The sequence below is a fragment of the Bombus impatiens genome, unplaced genomic scaffold, assembly GCF_000188095.3.
Source record: "Bombus impatiens unplaced genomic scaffold, BIMP_2.2 scf_0080, whole genome shotgun sequence".
NCBI classification, from domain to species: domain Eukaryota; kingdom Metazoa; phylum Arthropoda; class Insecta; order Hymenoptera; family Apidae; genus Bombus; species Bombus impatiens.
In genome coordinates, this window is record NT_176499.1 from 1,192,157 (window position 1) to 1,214,102 (window position 21,946).

Below are 21,946 nucleotides of genomic sequence, written 5' to 3' on the forward strand. Positions count from 1 at the left end.
TTTATCATTAATGATAGAAATGTTAATAAATGACAGCGAACTCCAAGTTCTGAAGCGACGTGTAGCTTGTTCTAAATAATAAAATATTAATTTTTCATATATTCAATAAACATAGTTTGAACCTTTTTTAATTAAGAGTAATATAAATTCTACTTTAAAACTTCATCTTAAATTTGTTTATATACTTCGTGAACATTAAATGAACAAAAATATGCATAAAATAATATACAAAAGAAAGAGATTAAGTAAAGGAGCACTTACTCGGTCATTTATCTTATAAAATCGTATAAACCGAATAAAAATCAAAGTTGTAATAAACAAGTGCAGTACCACAAATGAGATACAGATAGTTACATGATACATATCACATCACATACCTCTTTTGTATTAGTACGTTCATATGCGCGAATTTCACAACCATTCGCGACACCTATCGCGAAAACATTGCAGTAAGCGATGCGTCGTTTCAGTTCCGGGCGTTTCTCGACGACAAACAAACATGCTTCGTGTAGCGGGAGGAGATACAACAGTCGACAAAATTCTAGCGATTTGTTCGCTTGTGCGTTCTAATTCTTCTAATCTAATGGTGTAGATAGTTTGACACCGTAAAATGTAGCTCGAACACCTTAGACCGAATTTATCGTCGCGGTTGAAAAACCGCGCACCCATGAGATCAACTTCCATTCCCATCTCCAGCACGTTGACGTTCACTGAGGAGTGGCGCGCAAAAAGATGGCCAGCTCGCCGACCAGCATCGAAAATCAAATAGACAGTTTTTTGGAACAGTTCAAACGCAGTGCCTCCCGCGCAATGGAAGAGTCTCATAGGTCCAGTTATAATGCTTGTAGCAGTAGTATCAGTCATAGTCGAAGTGGAAACCTGGATCTCGAAATCTTGGAAGCTGGTAAGTTTTCGAGAATTTTGTATAATTTCAGTATAATTTATTGTCTTGTCAGGTTCAAATTTTAGTTATTCTCCACTACTCTTTCTGTTACTTCCTCCACCGCATGCACTTACTTTCAATTCTGCACTGTTTTCGATTGATTTTTTGGGCGTTCCTTGCATATTTTGATACATTCGCTTTCTAATAATATTGTTAGTTTGAATACATTTAAACTTAATGTTTCATAGTTTCCTTATTGTCTTTTGTTAAATTATATTATAATTGTAAGTTTGCGTAGTAAGTCTTATCTTAAGTTTAGTATATTATGTATTGTTTTAATTTTTGTCATAAATGCGTTAAATGTATAAACTTTTTTTTTAATGGTGGATAATCATTCTTATTTACTTATCTTGCATGATATAAATTAAAAATTATAGTATATTTAAAGAGCAGACGTTTTATACGTTATTTGGTTTAATTATTATACGTCAAAACTTTCATTAGGATTATATCGTACAATGAAGGAATTATTGCATACATACGCATTCATATTATTTATTTCTTATAACATAAATGCTGCAATTGAAAAGATATGTTAAAAATCTATCACGCGACCCTTTTATAATCCAGTCTGTTTTCAAATCAATGATAAAGTAATAACATAGTAGAATTATATAGAATTTTAGCGTAATCCACGTTTAATCGGACACTTTTGACTGACATGCTGCAAGTCACGTGCTGTTACCCCACTTTAGGAATCGAGTCTTTCGTGATTGGTTGTTTCGTCTTGTCTTTACTTCTACTGTGGAACATTATGGCGTCGCATACTCTGTTAGGTTACGATAGAGGTCGTCGTCCGTTGTAGGTGTTTTATGGTGAAAAGTCATAAAACTGCAGGATTACAAGTTGCGAGATGCATTCAATAAAGTTTTAAAAGCACCGAATCAATGTAATCATCTTTATTTTATAATTAGAATTTTTACATCAATATATTATATATTATTAACAGATTTACTAATTAATTCATTTTATTCTTGGATAAAGTGATCGCGTTGCAGTTATTTCGAGGCATTGAGTGCGTAAGACTAATTGGAAATATAGACTATAATATCCGAGCGGAAAATAAAAATCGACTATAATGAAATTCCATCAAATTAATGCACACGAACAAATTAGAATATTTCATATATATCAGTAATAGAGTAGACTTGTAATATTGACGATAAATCAAATTGTTGCGTGAAGTGTTGATTTTATCGATAATATCGCGTGATATTTTGTAACACGTAAAAAACGATTATTTAGTGAAATAAAAAAGCACAGTATGATTCTTCGACGAAAGTCAACACACGGCTGCAACTGCCCCTGTCATCAACACTGCTCGACGAAATGTGCAGGTTTGGATCAGACACTTTATTCTACTACTTCCTAAATTAATTTAATACATAAAAATGTCACTAAAAGAAATATTCCAAAAATTCGAAGTACAAACGATCTGCGCGATAATTATATTTTCCTTTTATAATTTTATTCGAACTATAAACAGATTATTGATTTATGAGACAACCCGATTTGTTTACATGTTAGTGATAGTCATATTACATAAACACAAAATCAATATTATAATTATAAATTTCTAATACAATTTAATGGACAACTTGCTATGATTGTCAATTTCATATCTCAAATTCATATTACAATGAATATATGAATATGTTCTTACATATGTATATGTATATACGTAATACGTTTTAAAATTTCTTTTTTCATTATTTGAATATGTATATTTAAATATATCGTGACTTAATGATTCTTATGAAAATCGAATCCAAATTTAAGTAAATTTGGAACAATGTTTTTTAAATAATATATGACATAACTATTTATTAAACAAATTAGCAGAATTATAGATTTTTCTTTGTTCATCAAAGTTAAAAAGAATTTAAACAAATGTTGATTATTTGAAATTATTTTGACAACTTTAGCAATTTATACGAATATAACATGGAAATTGTTCCATTTATACGGGACTAGCACTGTTATCCCCTCCACGATATATTAAGAACTAGATTCGCCATATCATTAAACGTAGTGCTTTATAATGTTACCCGGTATTATTAAAATTTGCGAAAAAATTATGCCGTGACAGCATACATTTCAAATGTGGTATTTTTTCAAAGATATTTATAATTGACTGTGAAAATAATCGCGAGGTCAAATTAAAAAAAGGTAAGTAAAATTTGACTTGCCACATACCCATAAAGATGGAAAGCCATTATGTGTAGTGATTCTCAACCTTGTCAATGTCGGATGTAGTTTTCTAAATAAAAATCAAAATAATAAATTCGTTTCTTTGTTTCGTCATTTATGTTATTCGTTATAATTTCCTTTATCATTTACTTTATAATTTCTGACTTATTTTTTGCTAAATAAATTTAAACAAATTTTATAATTGACACAAACATATAACTAACATTAATCAGCTGATCACTTGTTTAGAATCTTTCTATTCGAAATTTTTATTGTAAAGTATTTTTTAAACAGACAATACTTGATTTATATCATCGATTTTTTTTTATTTTTGTTTGTATAATTTTATCATTGAAATATTACTGTTTACCAGAACATATAAAGAGTTAAAAGATACTTCATTGTATAATATTAAGTGGAATATGGATACTAATTTATGTGAAAAAAATGAGATTGAAATGCAACCAGATATTGTAACATTGCAAGATACTTTACGTAATAAAAATCAAAAGGTAGAAGTATCCACTTGTCAATGTATGGTTAATGATGAGTTGACATATACACAAATAAGAGAAAAGGTAAGTAAACATCTGTGTTAAAATGATATAAAAAAGAATATTTTTATGGTAGTATATATCAATATCAATTAATCGTTATATCTTTTAATTTTATACCAGTATAATGTTAAGACATGAAGTTATCTATTAATAATCTATTAACAACATTTTCTATAATATATAAAAAAACTTTTATATTACAGAAAATACATATGGATGCAACAAGTAGTACCTTCAAGCCAAAGAAAAACGTAACAAAAATGAAAGTGAAGAAACATAAAAATGAAGGAGAATCAAATTATGAATCTACAAAGTTAGAAGATAGTCTAACTCAAGTGCTACAAAGATTTAAAAGAGGATGTGAATGTCAGGATGATCAGTGCTTTAAAGGTTTAAATCCTGAAACAGTATATCGTCATAGATTGAATATTGCAGAATTAACAAAGGCTGAACATGATATGTATTTAATGGGTGTTACCATGGCCTGTTTGACCAATCCATATGAAACGGTACGACATACAGAGCGACGTAGATTACGTGCACAATATGTATATCAGGGTAGAAGAGTATGTTTGGATGCTTTTTTATACCTAGAAAACTGTACACATTATCAAATAAAACGAATTAGGAAACACTTAATGACCCATGGTGTTACCCCACGAGTTCATGGAAATCATGGAAAAATTCCTCACAATACGTTTTCCTTAGATATTTATAAAATTGCTACAGAATTCTTAAAAAATTTTATTGAATTGCAAGAAACAAAACAAAAGACGAAAGTTGCAAAAAATGCACAATTACATCTTCCATCAAACATTACACGCAAAGTAGTGTACAATTCATATATACAGTATTGTAGAAAAATGTCTCCTGATATAAAAATAATGGGGTATTCAACATTTAGAAGATTTATGAAAGTTCAATTCCCACAAGTAAAATTTTCTAAGTTAGAATTCATGATCAGGAATCAGAATATACAGAATCAAGGATGTAGTAAAACTGACTTGGAGAAAAAAGATACAATTGATGATGGAACATCCAAATCAGCAGATCTGATAACAGAAGGCAATGCCATATTACCTTTATTAATTGCTAGCCAAACAGGACAAAGTGATACTTATTTTTTAACACCAATTAGCAAACTACAAGATGGCGTGAGTTATCAGATAACTACAAGTGGACTTCTAGTCAATAAATCAGCATTACCTGTCTAAAATAGATGATGTTAAAAAATAAAATGTCTCTTACATTTAATATCTAAATACAATTAAAAAGATAATATATTTGAAAATATACATATGAAATAAAATAAAATTTTATAAAATGACTGTATAAATTACCCAATAAAACAGGTATATTTTCTTCATATGCTTATATTATTATAATTAAAAAATATGCCTGAGGTAGATTGAGTGTTCAAGAAATAATACATTAACGGTCTTTTTATTAATTCATAAAAATCCGCTCATTAGTTATTAAATATTTATTTTATTTAAACAAACAAAGGGAAGAATCATGATTTGATGTGTGGTTGTGTCATATTGATTTATAATCTGTAAACCAAGTATGTATATATAATTAATATAATTATATATATATAATTATACACATATATATAATATTTTAGATAATAAATAATTTGTATTTTTTCAATTTATGGTTTTTTTCTTATTATACCCTATCTGCATAGTTGTGGAACAATCACATATTACAAATAAGAGTAATACAAAAATGTAGTTATCGTAAGTATGTCCTATCAGGGCTGAATTCTAATATATAAATCAAAAGGGTAGAAAATCAGTAATCACTTTAAGAAAATATTAACATTTTATTATATTAACATTAATATTATATAAAATTTGAAAACAGTATATTAAAATTAGACATTTTAAAAAATTGCAAAAAGGGGAAACTGTACAAGTAAATGTTAAACTTTGCTATTTAAAATAATAACACGAAAATTTAATTCATAACAAACTGTGTTCTATGTATATATTTATTTTACAATATTTATTATTAATAATTTATTAATGATAATAATGCTATACTTAATCATAATTATATTAACATATTTTTTATTCTAGAAAGATTTGTTTTTTTATAGAAGTATATATATCTTCATAATTATAATAATGTCAATTTATAGTTTGAGAGCCTCTTCCTTTACAGTTATAGCTGAAATATTGTAGATACAGCAGGAAACTACTTCATTTAGTTGGAATCAGCAAGGTCATATAAGTGCACTCTGAGATCTCACTTTGACATATAGCAAATATTGCATAAGTGATTATCAATACAATTGTATATAATTTTACTAAATACTTATTTTAAATAACTATAGAGCTATGTAGTTGAAGTTATTTTTATTAAAAATTATTAATACAATTTATTTACAAATTTATTGTGTAATTATATTGTATGTTCAATATTATGTAAATACATCATGAGATATATGTGTTGTAATGATGTATAAATATTTATATATTATAAAATGGAAATATAAGTACTTTGATTCATAGTATTATTCAATCAGTCATAACATTATTTAATATTACATATATTGTATATATTTACATTTTAAAATATGTAATTCACTTGATTTTACATTTTTTAGAAGATGTAGAGAGCATGACAGGTGAGATTGAAAATGGAGATTTGGCAATCCGAGATGTTGCAGACCTTCTTCAATCACAGTATGCTATTATAGCAGGTAAGATAATATTTGATTAATATTGTTGAAGAATATATTATTTAATCATTGCATTTTTAAAATAACACGTTCCACATATATAGGAGGAAAAACTCGAGAAGGATGTCCTATAATTACTTTTCCAGATAATGGTAATTTTCATAATTTATCTGACTTGGATTACCAACGTCTCATGCTGTATCTTACTTCTGTGCCAACGTGAGATTTCAACTTTCAGTGTTATTAATATGTACAGTTACATGTTGGAAAAATCATTTAAAATATCTGATAATTTTTAGATTACAAGAAGCAGATCTTGGATTCCACTTAATTATTGATAGAAGAAATGATAAGTGGAACTCTGTGAAAACTGTGTTATTAAAGATCTCTGTGAGCATATATATATATAATAAAACATACAATGATAATATAAGGAAAAGTTTTGATAGTTCTGTTAGTAATTATCTTATATTTTAGGGCTTTTTTCCTGGTTTAGTTCATGTAGCATATGTTCTGCGTCCAGCTGGATTTTTACAAAAAGCTATTTCAGAAGTATCAAACAAGCTATTTAGAGAAGATTTCAAATTTAGAGTTATATTTTTAGCAAATGTTGCTGAACTTCATGAACTTATAGATAAAGATCAGTTAACTGAACAACTGGGTGGTACCTTGCCATATTGTCATCACACTTGGATACAAAATAGAATTGTAAGTAGAATAATAAAAATAATATAAAAATAACTACTTCTCTATATTAAAAATTTTTTAGAGTTTAGAAAAATTTTCATCAATGACTCAAGACGTATCTCTCGCATTGGATTCTTTCACTCGGCGTTTAGCCGAAATTGAATTTCCTAATAATACAGTTGCAACTACATCTTTACTATCTCAACAACAAGTAGAATACAATGAATTAAAAGAAGAAATTCTTAGTGCTGCAAGACATGGTGAAGCACTATTGGATAGTGTAAGACAATTAACTGGCAAGGGAACAGCTGATAGATTAGGAAATGTTGCAGCAATAGAAAGGTAGAAGATAATTTAGTTCAACACTAATTACAACAATTTTTCTTTATTGAGAACAAGAATTAAAAGTTATTATTTGTTTTTAGATTGCTTGTTCAGTTAGAAGAAACAGAACGCACTTTTGACCTGTTTTGGACACATCATAGTTCTCGTTTGAGACACTGCTTAGCATTAAGACAATTTGAAGCTGACTTTAGAGAGTTACAAGCAATATTAGATCAACATCTAAAAACTATAGAAGAAATGACAGAAGTAGGAGAAACTCAAGCAAGGGTTGAGCAGTTAGTTTGTGACACATCAGCATTTCAAAGAATATGTAGAGTATGTACCTTTATTTATACATATATACATGCATTTTTATTACATATTAAACAAACATATATTCTAATCTATGCAAAACAACAAAAGTACACAAGCAATAAAATAGAGCTAATCTGTCTAAATAAATATATTTACAAATCTGGGTCAATAATATTTAAAAATACTTCTATATAAAATAATTGTTTATATCACTTTCAACTCTATATAACTAATAAAATTATATGATGAAAGAAAAACAAATATTAATATTAATATCAATATTTTAAGTTTGAGAATGTTCACAATGCACTTAAGGCAGCAAGGTATAATATTCGAACCAGTATTATAAAGCATTTATTTTAATACATTTATTTTAGATATTTAAAAATTGAGATATGTATATAAATTAATATCCACTACAAAATTGTTAAAAAATTTTAATAAAAATTCTGGTTTGAATAATATTTATATGTAGATACACATACATATAATGCACATCATGCACAAATGTTATTTTGCATCGCTTTCCTCATTTTGTCGATAGTCCTATTTGTTGCATACCATGTGGATTTGGGTCTTGGTAAGCAATCCACTCAACAAAATACATATATTTTGTGATAGATTTACATATTTAAATACGACGATAATAATTATTTCAATTTTTTAATTCTATTTACTGTATCTTGAAATACAATAAAATAATTATTAAGTATAACAATTTATGGGTTTGTGAATTAAATCCCTATCAAACGTTTAGTTATGTCAACTGCATACTCACGCACATTTAAAGCTTAAAAATTACTTATCAAAAACGAAAAAAAATAGGGATTTAATTCATGCCTTATACTGGCATGATGGACTTTGAGAATGAATGTCATTATTATTTCTCACTTTACACTGCACGTAAGATAGTACTTTTTTTTTTAATACTTTTTCTAGACAAAACAGTGACAATTGATGAAAACATTTGATGACTGTTTGTAGTTTTCTTATTAATGTTATTTTCATATTTTTAAACATGAATAAAATTACATACATTTATAGGGAGATATAGAACGAGCAGAGGAGGTGATATCTGCTGGTCAACAACTATTATCTGGGAGGCATCAATGTCCTACAGATGTTGTAGAACCAAAGTGCGTGGAACTACAGAGGATTTGTACTATTCTAAGTCAAAGATTAGAAAGACGATTACATATGTTAACTAAATGTAGGGAACTCATGGAACGTATAGATAAGGTAATTGTTTATATTTAAAATTATCTGAAACGATGTCTATTTCTAAATATATATACATAATAGGCAAACACATGGTGTACACGTGGTATAGAATTACTTGCCTCGCAAAACAATACGACTCCACCTGATCAAGCACTTCAAGAATTACAAGAATTAATAGAAGCTGCTGAAGAATTTCACCATCCCAGATGTATTTTTCAAGACTCTGTAATGCCTGAAACTAAGGCTCTTATTACTCAAGTATGTATATTACGTAAATAAAATTATATTTATAAAATTATTGTGCTTATAAAATAAATTATTAGGTTTTGCAAAGAATAGAAGATGTGTCTTTGATGTGTGATAAAAGAATAATGACACTAAAACAGCAATTAATTAAACCAGCAAGACCAGTTCAAACTGTAACACCTGAACCAGTTAAACCATTGCAATCACTGCCTCAAATTGTTAAACCTGGAAGAATTCTTAAAAAAGCTAACACTATGCCGAAGGTAAATTCTTATTTTACTTAATTTGACATATTTTCAATTTTTTTTATTTCTTGATTATATTTCTTTAGATGGAGATGAGTCCTATAGAAGGGGAATCTTCATCTCCAGAAAGTGAATCTAAAGACACAGAAGCTTTACGTTTAAAGCGTGGACATGTTTTAGCGGAATTAGTTGAAACTGAAAGAATTTATGTTGCTGAGTTAGGTACTATAATTAAAGGATACAAAATGGAATTAATAAATGAAGCAATGGCTCATTTAGTACCAGCAGCATTAGTCGGCAAAGGAGATATTTTATTTGGAAACTTAGAAGATATATACATTTTTCATGGAGAAACATTTTTAAAAGATTTAGAAAATTGTATTTCAAATACCGAACTTGTCGCGTTATGTTTTGTACAAAGGGTAAATATCTATACATATATGCAATTTTAATCAATTAATACAATATTAACATACATATTTTTTAATATGATATTTAATTTTTTAATATGCATTTATCTTTTTAGCGCGAGATGTTCTTCAGATTATATAGTTATTATTGTCAAAACATTCCGAGATCTGAAAAATTACGAGAACAGATACAAAATGAACCACAGTTTCTTGCAGCTTGTCAACAAAAGCTTGGTCACAAATTACACCTTGCTGCATACCTTCTAAAGCCTGTTCAACGTATAACAAAATACCAATTGTTGTTGAAAGATCTTTTAAAATATAGCGACGAACCATCGTGTTGTACTGAATTACAAGAAGCATTAGATTGTATGCTTGTTGTATTAAAATGCGTTAATGACAGCATGCATCAGACTGCAATTACTGGATTTGGTGTAGGCATAATATTATTTAAAAGTAATTGTTTATGCCATTCAATAATGTAATACTAAAAATGCGTATCCCTTTTAGGGCGATCTAAATGCACAAGGTGAACTCTTATTGCAAGGTTCTTTCAGTGTATGGAGTAGCAGTAAACGAGAACGGCTTCTCAGGTTAAAACCATCACAGCGACATATATTCTTATACGAAAAGGCATTTATATTTTGTAAACATAGTAAACCACAAGCTCATAATAAAGCTACATACCATTTCAAAAGATATCTAAAGGTAATTTTTAATATCTATTTCATATTTTTTATTCACTTTATTTATATTATATCTAAAGAGCATAATCTTATTTTTTATAGATGTCACAAATTGGATTAACAGAATCGGTAAAAGGTGATGCCAGACGTTTCGAAATTTGGCTACAAGGTCGAGCTGAAGTGCATACTATACAAGCATCTACAGTTGACGTCAAACAGTCTTGGGTCCGTCAAATTAAAGGCGTTTTAATGTCTCAATTGGCTGAGCTTAAAGGGAAACAAAATTCTGCTCTTGGAAAAACCAATCACAAGTATATATTATTATTTATAGGACACATTAAAAACTTTAATGATTATAATAATTTTGCACAAAATATTTGTAGACCTTTGCGGCAGACGATTTCATGGGAAGCTCAAGGCAGTGTTTCAGGATCGTTAAGAACTCTTTCAGTTGATGGTAGCAGTGTTATATCGCATATTACAGATATTTCACAGTCAACTGAAGATGATATTGCATGGAGTTCAGAAAACAGTAATACTGATGATGAAGATGCTTTCAGTGAAAATCCTGGTCCTGCTCCTGTAAGTTTCATTTCAAATAGTGTAATTAAATAGTTAGATGCTTAAATAATTAGAAAGCTAATGTGCTATCAATTTTGTATTCAATTAGGGTGGAAGATATGTAGCATTAGCTGATTATTGTGCAGTTGGTCAATCAGAAGTTACAATGCGCGAGGGAGACAATCTAGAGCTTCTTAAAGTCGGATGTGCTGGTTGGTGGTTTGTAAAATTAATAAGTACTGGAATAGAAGGGTGGGCACCAGCAGCTTACTTGGAACCAATGAATCGGAAGAGTTCACGTAGCTCACAATCAGTTAACAGCCAAGAAACTATATGAAACAGGCGTCTAACACACTAGATTTTCCTAGTGTGTTAGATTCATGCATGTATTCAAAGAATATCACTTGTTGAAGTGTAAAATTAACAATCATATATTGGCAGATTTTATAATGCATACAAAGATATAGACAAGAATTCAGAAATTTTGCATAATATACATACAATATAACGAAACTTATTTCAGACCGTATGATATAGCAATATATGCTTGATCTATATGATTAATCTGTGAATAATTAGAGCCACATATATAACTTTTGAAATGGAAAATTAGATGAGGAGAATCTAAGATATTAACCTAATTAGTTAATCCTTCATAAAAAGGTATAAATAACGAGAAACCAGGGAATGAAAAAATGCATAAACTTTTTTACTACATAAAGTATATTACGAAAGAATTTGTTGGTGGAAGCGCTTTACGCAAGCAAATAAAATTTGCATTTACTACAGAAAAATAATATTAACTAGATTTATTCTTACAAAAAGAATAATATTTATAGAATTGTATAAAACGTATTTGGATAGCGGATTAAAAAATTTATGCACGCACATATGCATATTTACATATACATACAGTTATAGTAAAGTAAATTATACGGATTTGTATTCAACTTTGCATTTTCTAATATTGCAAAGAAAATAACTACAATGAAATGCAATCATTTCAATCACATAGTTACTACTTCCATAAAAGTTATATAAAATTACAATTTATGAAATTTATCTATACTTGTGACCTGTATAATATTTAACTATATGCAAATATTCCAAAGTTCATATTAGATTTGGAATATTTTTATTTTTTGTAATCTATTAGCAACGCTCGTAACATTTTTTAAATAACAAAGCTTGTGTACAGTTACAAAAAGAAATCAAATATATCTGTGTTATATTTATAAAATATTTTTCAGTAAAATTATGTAATAAAATTATTATTTACATATTTATTATAATAGTATTATATTATCATTGATATAGTTTATTTATTTTTACAAATAATTTAATAGAACATAGTTTTCGAAACTAAAAAACGAATTTAGAATATTTGCAAATTATTCAAAAGTGATTATGAAGTCTTTAAAATTATAACGAGTGTACGAGTATTTATTTAATGCTTCTGCGATTGAATTATAAGAATTTAGCAGAAGTACTTTGTTGAAACATTAATATAGGTAAAATAGAGAATATACTGTTAATAAGTCTTTGTGACCAAACAGCTTGATATTAGTACTATTTTAGTACGTAAAAAATATCTTATTTAAAATATTTAATGAAAAAGAAATGAACGATTATAGATTATTAAGTAATATATACACAAGTTCTCAAGAGCATGAAAATTAACACCAAGCATTGTGCAATATATAATATAATACTGTAATAAACTTTAGAAGAATATTCCAGTAAAAAAGCAATTCCAATTTTTGCAGGATTGATAATTCATCAATTTCTTAAATATTTAATGATAATGGAATAGGTATAATATAATTTGTACTGAAAATTTATATGGATATAGAAGAACTAAATAAGAAATTGTTATGAATTAATATCTTTCTTTTATAGTTAAATGTGCAATTATTACATTCTTTTTATGATTGGGATCATGATTTACATTGCTTGGAAAATGTTAATTAACTATAATTTATATGTTATTTATATATAACAAAATTCTATTGTGATTATAAGATATATAGATATATATATATTGAGTACAAATAATTTATTTTAGTAGTATGGCTATTATTGAAATAAATTCGTGTTATAATATATGGATATCATAATAAATATGATATTTAAATAATTTGGAAATAAGATTAATAGCTACATTGTTAATGTTTTATTAATAGAAAATGTTGATTTTAGACCAAAGAAAATTGTGCATCTTTTCTTGGGATAGCAAGGCAATGAAAACATTATTAATTTATAATCGTTAACTATTAATTTTTAGTTTATTATTTATCATTCTCACCCACCTTTACGCCGTCCTAATATTAACTAGTTATAGGATTCAATAATTCATCAAGTAAATTATTTTATTTGATATTTAACCTTTGATTTACTTCTTTTGCATTTTAAAAAAACGTAAGATTTTATGTGTATTCAGATATAGCAACATTGTGATAATAAAATTTGAATGTGGTAAATAGTTACGGAAATGATTTTAAATCTGATTAATTATTCTGCTTGCAAAAAATAACCAAATTTTAATTTTTTGTATGTTTTTTTATTGGATTTTTGTGTTCCAATATGTACTTAATATAAGAAAACAAACAAATATTTAGGTTATCAGAATTTTTGTAGTAATATTACATTAATACATAGACAATAATTATATGTGGAATGTGGAATGGTTCTATTATGAATGCATGTGGATGTAATAATAATTTTTGAAACAAATAAAGCAATGTTATTATTGTATTTTTTTTTAGAAAAGAAAACTGGATGATTTTGCAGAAAGGAAAATGTTTATTCTATACAATATATTAATAGAAATAGGCTATAATTATTAGGAATATTATTAGAGATGTTAGTTTTGTTTACAAAATTGAGATCTAATTTAATTCAAAAAAGAAATATCAATCCTGATTGAAATATTGTCCATAAGTTTTTAATAAAGGGTTCTTTTTGTTGTTCCTTTCAGGTAATTTTAATATAATTTATTTTTACGCGAGATTAACTTAATTATTAATATTTCATCAATGTATAATATAATTAAGCATTGAAGAATAAGCTTGCCATACAAAAATTTTAGTAAAAAAGAATTTAGGTAACAGTTTTTTGTTGAAACAATGAAGTTCTGATCAATTAATATTAGTTCAATCAATATTAATTGTAATAATAATGATGCTGTTATTATGTTTAAATTAACAGCCATAAAAGTCATAGTTTGTAATAAGTATTTAAAATTCGAGACTAGGTTAAAACTAGTGTATTTAATATTGTATTTTGTTTAATGTATTGTCTGTGTGTTTATTAAAATAATATAATAAGATAAAAACATAATTCCATGAATTCCAACATGAATTCCAAAAATAATTTATCCACGTAAGTCTATACTTAAGTTTATTAAACCTATAGCTTTATTTTCTAATTTTACGATAGAAATGTATAAATATACATACTTTGAATATGGCTATGTGTATAAAATGCTATCTTATATTTTTTCAGATTCATATTCTTTAGTAAATGTTGTAGGGATTATTAAGACTCTCTATCCGTTAATGAACACGATTAAAATTAATTTTAGAATGTTTGAAATCGAAATTTAAATTTAAATTTGTACAATCGATTTAATTTGATTTAAATCGATATTAATTTGAATTTAGAACGATAGATGAGGTAAGTGTTGTATGTATATACATAGTACAAATCATTGCGCTACATTCTTTTGGAAGAATCAGAGGAATTTATGGTGCATATTTGTTGGACACGTTGTGTATAACAGTGATTTATATTCTTGATAGTAATCTTTAATATAATCGTTTTCATAAATTTCTGACAATTTTACTAAAAAAGTTAGCGCTAACAAAAAAATGGCTCCGCGTGCAGAAGCAGTGCCAAAGGAAATTTCAGAAGTTTCAAAAGATGTACCGAGTAGAGGAATTAATGCAGTTTTATTAGGACCACCTGGTTGCGGTAAGGGTACACAGGTGAAATTAATTCTTTTTACGCAAATTTGGATGTAATAGTTTTAAAACATTTAATTATTTAATCGAATACTGATTGTATTTTAGGCACCGCTATTGAAAGAACGATACTGTGTATGTCATCTATCTACAGGTGACATGCTTCGAGCAGAAATTAATTCTGGATCCGCTATTGGAACAGAAATTAAAAAAGTAATAGATGATGGTAAATTAGTCAGTGATGATCTTGTAGTTAATATGATTGATAGTAATCTAGATAAACCTGAATGTAAACGTGGTTTTTTGTTGGATGGTTTTCCTAGAAGTGTACCACAAGCTGAAAAAGTAAGCTTGATATCTTCATAGTGATATCTTAATGGACTGAAGTTAATAACAATTTGTTTTTGTTCAACTTGAGAAGATTATCGATAACCTTGAAATGACATTGAGGTAAGATTTTGATATTTTTTATTAAAATTCATTTCTTTTCTATTACAACAGCTTGATGAAATGTTAAAGAAGAGACAAACCAAGTTAGATGCTGTGGTAGAATTTGGAATTGATGATAATTTGTTGATAAAGAGAATCACAGGTCGTTTAATACATCCTGCAAGTGGCAGATCGTACCATGAAGAATTTTCTCCTCCTAAAGAACATATGAAAGATGATGTAACTAATAATAATTATTTTTATTAAATTACAACTTACATATGAAATTAAAAAATATATTAAACAATATTTTGTTAATAGATTACTGGAGAGCCATTAATTAAAAGATCTGATGATAATGCAGAAACACTGAAGAAACGATTAGCAACATATCATACACAAACTCAACCTTTGATTGATTATTATACTTTACAAGGGGTTCATTATTATGTTAATGCAGCTCAATCTCCTAAAAACGTTTTTAAAGACATTGACCACATTTTCCTAAAAACAACTAAAGAAGAGAAAAAAAAAGGTTTCTTCAGTTGGCTCTTTTAAAATGTTGAATAAAGAAATATACCTCGTTTTTCTCTTGTAAACTAAGGGCAATATGTAGTTAATTGAAAAAAGCTTTAGTATAAAAATGACTTTTAACTGAAGTTAGTAATCTAGGTATATGATTTCCCATTTAAAAATAATTTACGCTACTTATAGTCAGTACAGTGTGTAGTTTTTGAACAACTAATATAGAGTACATTAAATGAAACATTAAACAAAAGAAGAGAAAATAAAAGTGCATACTGCATTGGTTAAATTGCAAATAATGTATATGTTTTAAAAAGAACTATTACAAGCTAATAAGTCAAATGCACACATTTTTAAAATAGAACAAGTTTGATATAATACTTTGATATGTAAAACCATTTAAGTGCATAAGAGAATAACGTATGTATATATAATGGAAGACATGATTTACTTACTTAAATACTGTTATAGAGTATATTTTCATTTCTTTTTACTGTATTTCTTTGAGACATACATTTCGTAAGACTTGTAACATTCTCTGCATAAAATATGTATATCATTCCTTAGACTTTTTATAATCGAAGATTATGTTTTGGAACTTTTTTTAGTACAAGAGAAAAGATCTATCCAATAATTAAGATATTTAAATATAAGTGATGTAAATATAAATAACACAAAATTTTTAAAGAAATTTACTTCAATGTGATTTCTTATGTAAGATTTTAATAAGAACATGATTTTTTAACATGAATGATAAAAAAACACTGCATTTTAAAATATTGAACAGTTTTAACGAAATGTGTCATTTATATATATATATATATATATATATATATATAATTATGCGTATAAATTTTGTACGCACAAATGTTTTTATATATTTTAAGTAGAGGCATTTTATTTAAATAAAAAAATATATGAACAGAAAGTAACAAATTTTAAAATACATTATTAATACACTGGAAACATAAAGACGCCTATGTATTCTTACAATTAGATATGGATAACTTTCCAAGATGGCTATAAAATCAGATGCAATGTATATTTTGAAAGCCTATTTTCCATATAATTCAAAGTAACTCAAATATATATTAGTACACTATTCCCACCTTAAGAAATGAATGTATATCTGAATATAGAATAAAATTTCTAATATACTGAAGTATTTGATGTGATTTCTTTCGAAAAAAATGTAAAATGTAACTTTATGCAATAAAATGTATATGAAAAAGTATAAAGGAAATTGTAACGGTTAAAAATGCGCGGTAAGCGAATGGAGAGCGCCGCGTAAATGTATCGCGCATGTGCACAGATTGCCAATTGTTCGTGAGTTTCGTCAGAAGCAGGGTTTGGGACGGGATAAATAAGTTTTTCCGCTTGTCGAACAGAGGGATAAAGAGGTAGAACGGAGAGGGAGAATTCTTTCAGTTTCTCAGTGGAAAACTGTGTTTTCCGTGTGCTGAGGGCCGGTGGCCGAGTGATGCACGCATATGTCTAGGCTCGGGGGGACTCAGGTTCTAGCCACAGCACAGGTGAAGAGGACGGCCGCTGATCACGCAGCGGTGTTAAACTTTGGTGCTGCAAAACGCAGCAAGCTGTCCGCCGTTGCGGTCACGGAGATCAACGAGATTGAAAACATGACGGATACGGCTGCAACCACAACTGATACTCAAAAAAGGGCCAATTTCTCGGCTTTAACCGTTGGGAATCCAAACGGCGTCAACAAGATTTCACCAAGTTTGGCAAGCGCGAAACCTGGTACAGCTAGAAAGCTCGTCATCAAAAACTTCAAAAGTAAGCAAGACCATGGGACATCCTAACCTCAAAATCAGCTGCTACCATTCGTGAAGATTCGTGGTGTAATTTATGGTTGGCAATATGCCTTCGTGAATTGCGACATTATTTTTAATACGACATTAGTACTTTTGTGACACTCTTTCAGCCCACGTTACGTAGCCGAGACCAAATTAGTCATAAATGCGATTAATAAAACTAAACTGACATAACCTAACTTGACATCATGAAAATCCGAAATGGATAAACGTTTGTAAGGCGCGTTATTTGTTTTTTTATGCTTTTACTAGAAGTTTCAGATTACCAATGGTTGTGTAATTAATTAAAAATATCATCTCATACATTTGCGTCTTTAATTTTATAGATTATTGTAGATGACTAATTAGAAACAATTATGAACAGAATATTTGAACAATGACAAAGTAGTGAAATATCAGAATGTAATTATAATCTTATTTTATTTCTCGGCTTTTTTATTTTTTCTTCCTTTAAAATAAATTATTTCTAAGGAAGATCAGTGTGTGATATTTATAAAAATATATTAAATTAATAATTAAACATTTGTACTGTATTAATTTCACTATATGTGTGATTAACTGGATATAAGATTTGTAACATACATGTTAATTTTATTACAGAATTTCATTAAATTTTATCAAAGAAAATTATATATATATGAATTATTGTATATTAGTAATGTATATATGTATATAAATTATTTATATACATTGTATATATAACAACATTTTTAAGAACAATATTTGTATATAAAGATACATTAAAAATTGTACATTTTATTTGTACATTGTAGATAAACCAAAATTGCCTGAAAATTACCAAGAGCAAACATGGGAGAAGTTGCAAGAAGCTGTAATTGCAATCCAGACCAGCAAAAGTATTCGTTATTCATTAGAAGAGCTTTATCAGGCAGTTGAAAATATGTGTAATCATAAGATGGCATCTACATTATATACAAAGTTAACAAGGTTAACAGAAGCTCATGTACAAGCAAATATAGAACAGTTTTTAGCAGAATCAATGGACAGGCATATATTCTTAAAAAAAATGAATGAATGTTGGCAATCACATTGCAGACAAATGATTATGATTAGAAGTATTTTTCTATATTTGGATAGAACATATGTATTACAAAATCCAAGTATTTTATCTATTTGGTATGTTTACAAACTTTTTGAATATTAAAAATGATTAGAAACATTCTTTATGCACATTACCTAATATTTCTGTTGTTTTAGGGATATGGGTTTACATTTGTTTAGAGTGTATATTGTTCTGAATAACTTAGTTCAAACACGTACAGTGGAAGGATTACTTATGCTTATTGAAAAAGAGCGTCAAGGTGATACAGTGGATAGAACACTTCTTAAGTCTTTATTAAGAATGCTATCAGATCTACAAATCTACCAAGATGCCTTTGAAACTAAGTATGAATTTCTGTTTAATATCAACACAAATTGAAATAATATGTACGCTATATTTTTCATTATTGGTTATATTTTGATTTTTATAGATTTTTGGTTGCTACTGAAAGACTATATGCTGCTGAAGGTCAACGACTGATGAATGAACACGATGTTCCTGAGTACTTAGCACACGTAGACAAACGGCTTCAAGAAGAAAACGAACGTTTGTTACATTACCTCGATGCATCTACAAAGTAAGTATTTACTTTTAATATATTGATATTTGATATTGTAACTATGATGTCATTATTCATTTGTTATAGGTGGTCTTTGATACACACAGTGGAAAAGCAGTTATTATCTGAACATATTACTAGCATTTTACAAAAAGGATTAAGTGGTTTGCTGGATGAAAATAGAATTAATGATTTATCTTTACTTTATAATTTATATAGTCGAGTGAAAAACGGCCTTGTAGAACTTTGTCTAAATTTTAATTCTTATATTAAGGTATTTTACGAATTTTTAAATGTTACTCTATGAAAATTGAGTAGATACACTTTTTGTTTTTGTTCACAGAAAAAAGGTAAAACCATAGTTATAGATCCAGAGAAAGATAAAACTATGGTTCAGGAACTCTTAGATTTCAAAGATAAAATGGACAATATAGTTAATACATGTTTTCATAAGAATGAAAAATTTGCAAATAGTTTAAAAGAAGCTTTTGAAGCCTTTATTAATCAACGTGCGAACAAACCTGCTGAATTAATAGGTATATAGCCTCCTTAATGAAACAATAGTATTTATTGTTTGTGTTATCTATCGTTAATTAATTTATCTCTGTACCTACAGCGAAATTTGTTGATTGCAAGTTAAGGGCGGGTAATAAAGAAGCGACAGAAGAAGAATTAGAAAGATTATTAGATAAAATCATGGTATTGTTCAGATTTATACATGGAAAAGATGTATTCGAGGCATTCTATAAAAAAGATTTGGCCAAACGTTTGTTAGTTGGTAAATCAGCTTCTGTTGATGCTGAAAAATCCATGTTATCTAAATTGAAACAAGAATGTGGTGGTGGCTTTACCAGTAAATTGGAAGGGATGTTTAAAGATATGGAACTTAGTAAAGATATTAATATTGCTTTTAAACAGGTAAGTATTATATTTATATTCAATTATATATTGTCAACTTAAAATTCATATTGAGTATGTATTACGTATTTATTAATTAATTGTACAATTTTATACTGTGGATTAGTATGCAGGAAATTTGCAAAGCGAATTATCTGCTAGTAATTTGGATTTAACTGTTTCAATACTTACAATGGGTTATTGGCCAACATATCCTGTAATGGAAGTAACATTACCCCCAGAAATGGTTCAGTATCAAGATGTATTTAATAAATTCTATTTGGGAAAACATAGCGGTAGAAAATTACAATGGCAACCTACTTTGGGGCATTGTGTATTAAAAGCTTGGTTTAATCAGGTATTGTTTATGTATTGTAATAAATGTTTATTACATAGTTACATTAAATAGTATATATTAAATAATATATATTCCATAAAAACATTTTGCTTAAATGTCAAAACAGGGTAATAAGGAACTCCAAGTTTCTTTGTTTCAAGCATTGGTGTTAATCTTATTTAATGATGCTGATAACTTGTCTTTGGAAGATATAAAAGCAGCAACAAATATAGAAGATGGTGAACTTAGGAGAACTCTACAATCCTTAGCTTGTGGCAAAGCCAGAGTGTTACAAAAAAATCCAAGAGGAAGAGACGTTGCAGATAATGATAGATTTGTTTTTAACGCAGACTTTACAAATAAATTATTCAGGATTAAAATAAATCAAATACAAATGAAAGAAACGGTATAGAATGGTTCTTTAATTACTTTTTTCGTGTAATGTAAATTTCAACAATATATTGCTTACTTATTTATCCTTCTTCAGAACGAGGAACAAAAAGCTACAGAGGAAAGAGTCTATCAAGATAGACAATATCAGATAGATGCAGCTATTGTTAGAATTATGAAAATGAGAAAAACACTTTCGCACAATCTGTTGATTAGTGAACTGTACAATCAGCTCAAGTTTCCTGTAAAGGTATGTCATTAACTCATAAAATGATATATTCTAAATATCTGTGTATGTTTAATTATGTGTGGAAATTATTTTCAGCCTGCAGATTTGAAGAAAAGAATTGAATCTCTCATAGATAGGGATTACATGGAACGAGATAAAGATAATGCAAACGAGTACAATTACGTTGCATAACCTGAACCAAATGCCAAAGTCATTTTAGGCTGGGTGGTCACTGTGTTTCATAGCAAAAAACCAATTTGTTTTGGTGTTTGCCTATTGTGAATGTGACATATTAAATAAGGAAAAAATGGAAAACTTAAAACTGATTGAATGTTGGTACAATGTTGCATCATGTGGTCAGTTGATAAAAAAATTTAGAGTGGACTCTATTAATTTGGTTTTATAGTGCGTAATGAATACTGGACAATTAAGATCCTCTTTCAACTAGTGCTTTACCATTGTTATTCTTCTTTTGTTTCTGGATTTCGCTAAAAAAGGACCATGTGCAAAATATCTTAACTGATACAGCATTTAAAAAATATATCAACCGTTTTATATGCAGAACAATTTTTAACAGCATACGGATTTAAGAAAATAACATAATAAGAATATTCTAAGAATTAAAAATACGATGATCGAAAGTGAATAA

The 21,946-nt window shown here is 27.9% G+C and overlaps 4 protein-coding genes across 12 annotated transcripts; all 4 read left to right on the forward strand.

Moving 5' to 3' along the window:
- The first annotated feature begins 484 nt into the window (after positions 1 to 484).
- LOC100740486 (guanine nucleotide exchange factor DBS) lies at positions 485 to 11,854 on the forward strand. 7 transcript variants are annotated; one of them, XM_033324905.1, is made up of 18 exons: positions 1,404 to 1,832; positions 1,928 to 2,280; positions 6,305 to 6,400; positions 6,484 to 6,598; positions 6,679 to 6,769; positions 6,857 to 7,087; positions 7,149 to 7,408; positions 7,492 to 7,726; positions 8,250 to 8,285; positions 8,750 to 8,944; positions 9,008 to 9,184; positions 9,250 to 9,435; positions 9,504 to 9,839; positions 9,944 to 10,261; positions 10,338 to 10,535; positions 10,616 to 10,824; positions 10,897 to 11,095; positions 11,184 to 11,854. In XM_033324905.1, the coding sequence occupies exons 2-18, from the start codon at positions 2,208 to 2,210 to the stop codon at positions 11,409 to 11,411; spliced, it is 3,183 nt and encodes a 1,060-aa protein (XP_033180796.1). In that variant the 5' UTR covers positions 1,404 to 1,832; positions 1,928 to 2,207; the 3' UTR covers positions 11,412 to 11,854. The 7 variants fall into 7 exon arrangements, with proteins under 7 accessions (XP_033180795.1, XP_012249760.1, XP_024228314.1 ...); XM_033324904.1 differs by lacking the exons at positions 1,404 to 1,832; positions 1,928 to 2,280 and adding an exon at positions 485 to 904; XM_033324906.1 differs by lacking the exon at positions 1,404 to 1,832 and having other exon boundaries at positions 1,850 to 2,280.
- On the forward strand, positions 2,797 to 4,910 carry LOC112214107. The gene is made up of 3 exons (XM_024372547.2): positions 2,797 to 3,112; positions 3,507 to 3,711; positions 3,894 to 4,910. The coding sequence occupies exons 2-3, from the start codon at positions 3,556 to 3,558 to the stop codon at positions 4,902 to 4,904; spliced, it is 1,167 nt and encodes a 388-aa protein (XP_024228315.1). The 5' UTR covers positions 2,797 to 3,112; positions 3,507 to 3,555; the 3' UTR covers positions 4,905 to 4,910.
- A 2,899-nt stretch (positions 11,855 to 14,753) lies between the features above and the next one.
- LOC100740694 (adenylate kinase) lies at positions 14,754 to 16,573 on the forward strand. Its single transcript, XM_003485761.4, has 4 exons — positions 14,754 to 15,060; positions 15,145 to 15,381; positions 15,538 to 15,705; positions 15,787 to 16,573. The coding sequence occupies exons 1-4, from the start codon at positions 14,944 to 14,946 to the stop codon at positions 16,021 to 16,023; spliced, it is 759 nt and encodes a 252-aa protein (XP_003485809.1). The 5' UTR covers positions 14,754 to 14,943; the 3' UTR covers positions 16,024 to 16,573.
- A 712-nt stretch (positions 16,574 to 17,285) lies between these two features.
- Positions 17,286 to 21,655, forward strand: LOC100740815 (cullin-4B). Of its 3 annotated transcripts, none has more exons than XM_003485762.4 (11): positions 17,286 to 17,784; positions 18,596 to 18,959; positions 19,041 to 19,229; positions 19,316 to 19,462; positions 19,532 to 19,718; positions 19,788 to 19,980; positions 20,061 to 20,362; positions 20,469 to 20,699; positions 20,806 to 21,084; positions 21,166 to 21,318; positions 21,394 to 21,655. In XM_003485762.4, exons 1-11 carry the CDS (start codon positions 17,481 to 17,483, stop codon positions 21,487 to 21,489), a joined length of 2,445 nt encoding a protein of 814 aa, XP_003485810.1. In that variant the 5' UTR covers positions 17,286 to 17,480; the 3' UTR covers positions 21,490 to 21,655. The 3 variants fall into 3 exon arrangements, with proteins under 3 accessions (XP_003485810.1, XP_024228363.1, XP_024228364.1); XM_024372595.2 differs by having other exon boundaries at positions 17,642 to 18,224; XM_024372596.2 differs by having other exon boundaries at positions 17,642 to 18,037.
- Positions 21,656 to 21,946: the final 291 nt, after the last annotated feature.

Excerpts from the sequence above, each read along its gene's own strand:
- LOC100740486 (XM_024372546.2), top strand. The coding sequence starts at position 733 with ATGGCCAGCTCGCCGACCAGCATCGAAAATCAAATAGACAGTTTTTTG. Across the intron at positions 6,401-6,483 it reads ACAGTATGCTATTATAGCAG|GAGGAAAAACTCGAGAAGGA; the intron begins GTAAGATAATAT and ends CCACATATATAG. Across the intron at positions 9,436-9,503 it reads AAGCTAACACTATGCCGAAG|ATGGAGATGAGTCCTATAGA; the intron begins GTAAATTCTTAT and ends ATATTTCTTTAG.
- LOC112214107 (XM_024372547.2), top strand. The coding sequence starts at position 3,556 with ATGGATACTAATTTATGTGAAAAAAATGAGATTGAAATGCAACCAGAT. Across the intron at positions 3,712-3,893 it reads ATACACAAATAAGAGAAAAG|AAAATACATATGGATGCAAC; the intron begins GTAAGTAAACAT and ends TTTATATTACAG.
- LOC100740694 (XM_003485761.4), top strand. The coding sequence starts at position 14,944 with ATGGCTCCGCGTGCAGAAGCAGTGCCAAAGGAAATTTCAGAAGTTTCA. Across the intron at positions 15,061-15,144 it reads GTTGCGGTAAGGGTACACAG|GCACCGCTATTGAAAGAACG; the intron begins GTGAAATTAATT and ends ATTGTATTTTAG. Across the intron at positions 15,706-15,786 it reads AAGAACATATGAAAGATGAT|ATTACTGGAGAGCCATTAAT; the intron begins GTAACTAATAAT and ends TTTTGTTAATAG.
- LOC100740815 (XM_003485762.4), top strand. The coding sequence starts at position 17,481 with ATGTCTAGGCTCGGGGGGACTCAGGTTCTAGCCACAGCACAGGTGAAG. Across the intron at positions 19,463-19,531 it reads TACCTCGATGCATCTACAAA|GTGGTCTTTGATACACACAG; the intron begins GTAAGTATTTAC and ends CATTTGTTATAG. Across the intron at positions 20,700-20,805 it reads TAAAAGCTTGGTTTAATCAG|GGTAATAAGGAACTCCAAGT; the intron begins GTATTGTTTATG and ends ATGTCAAAACAG.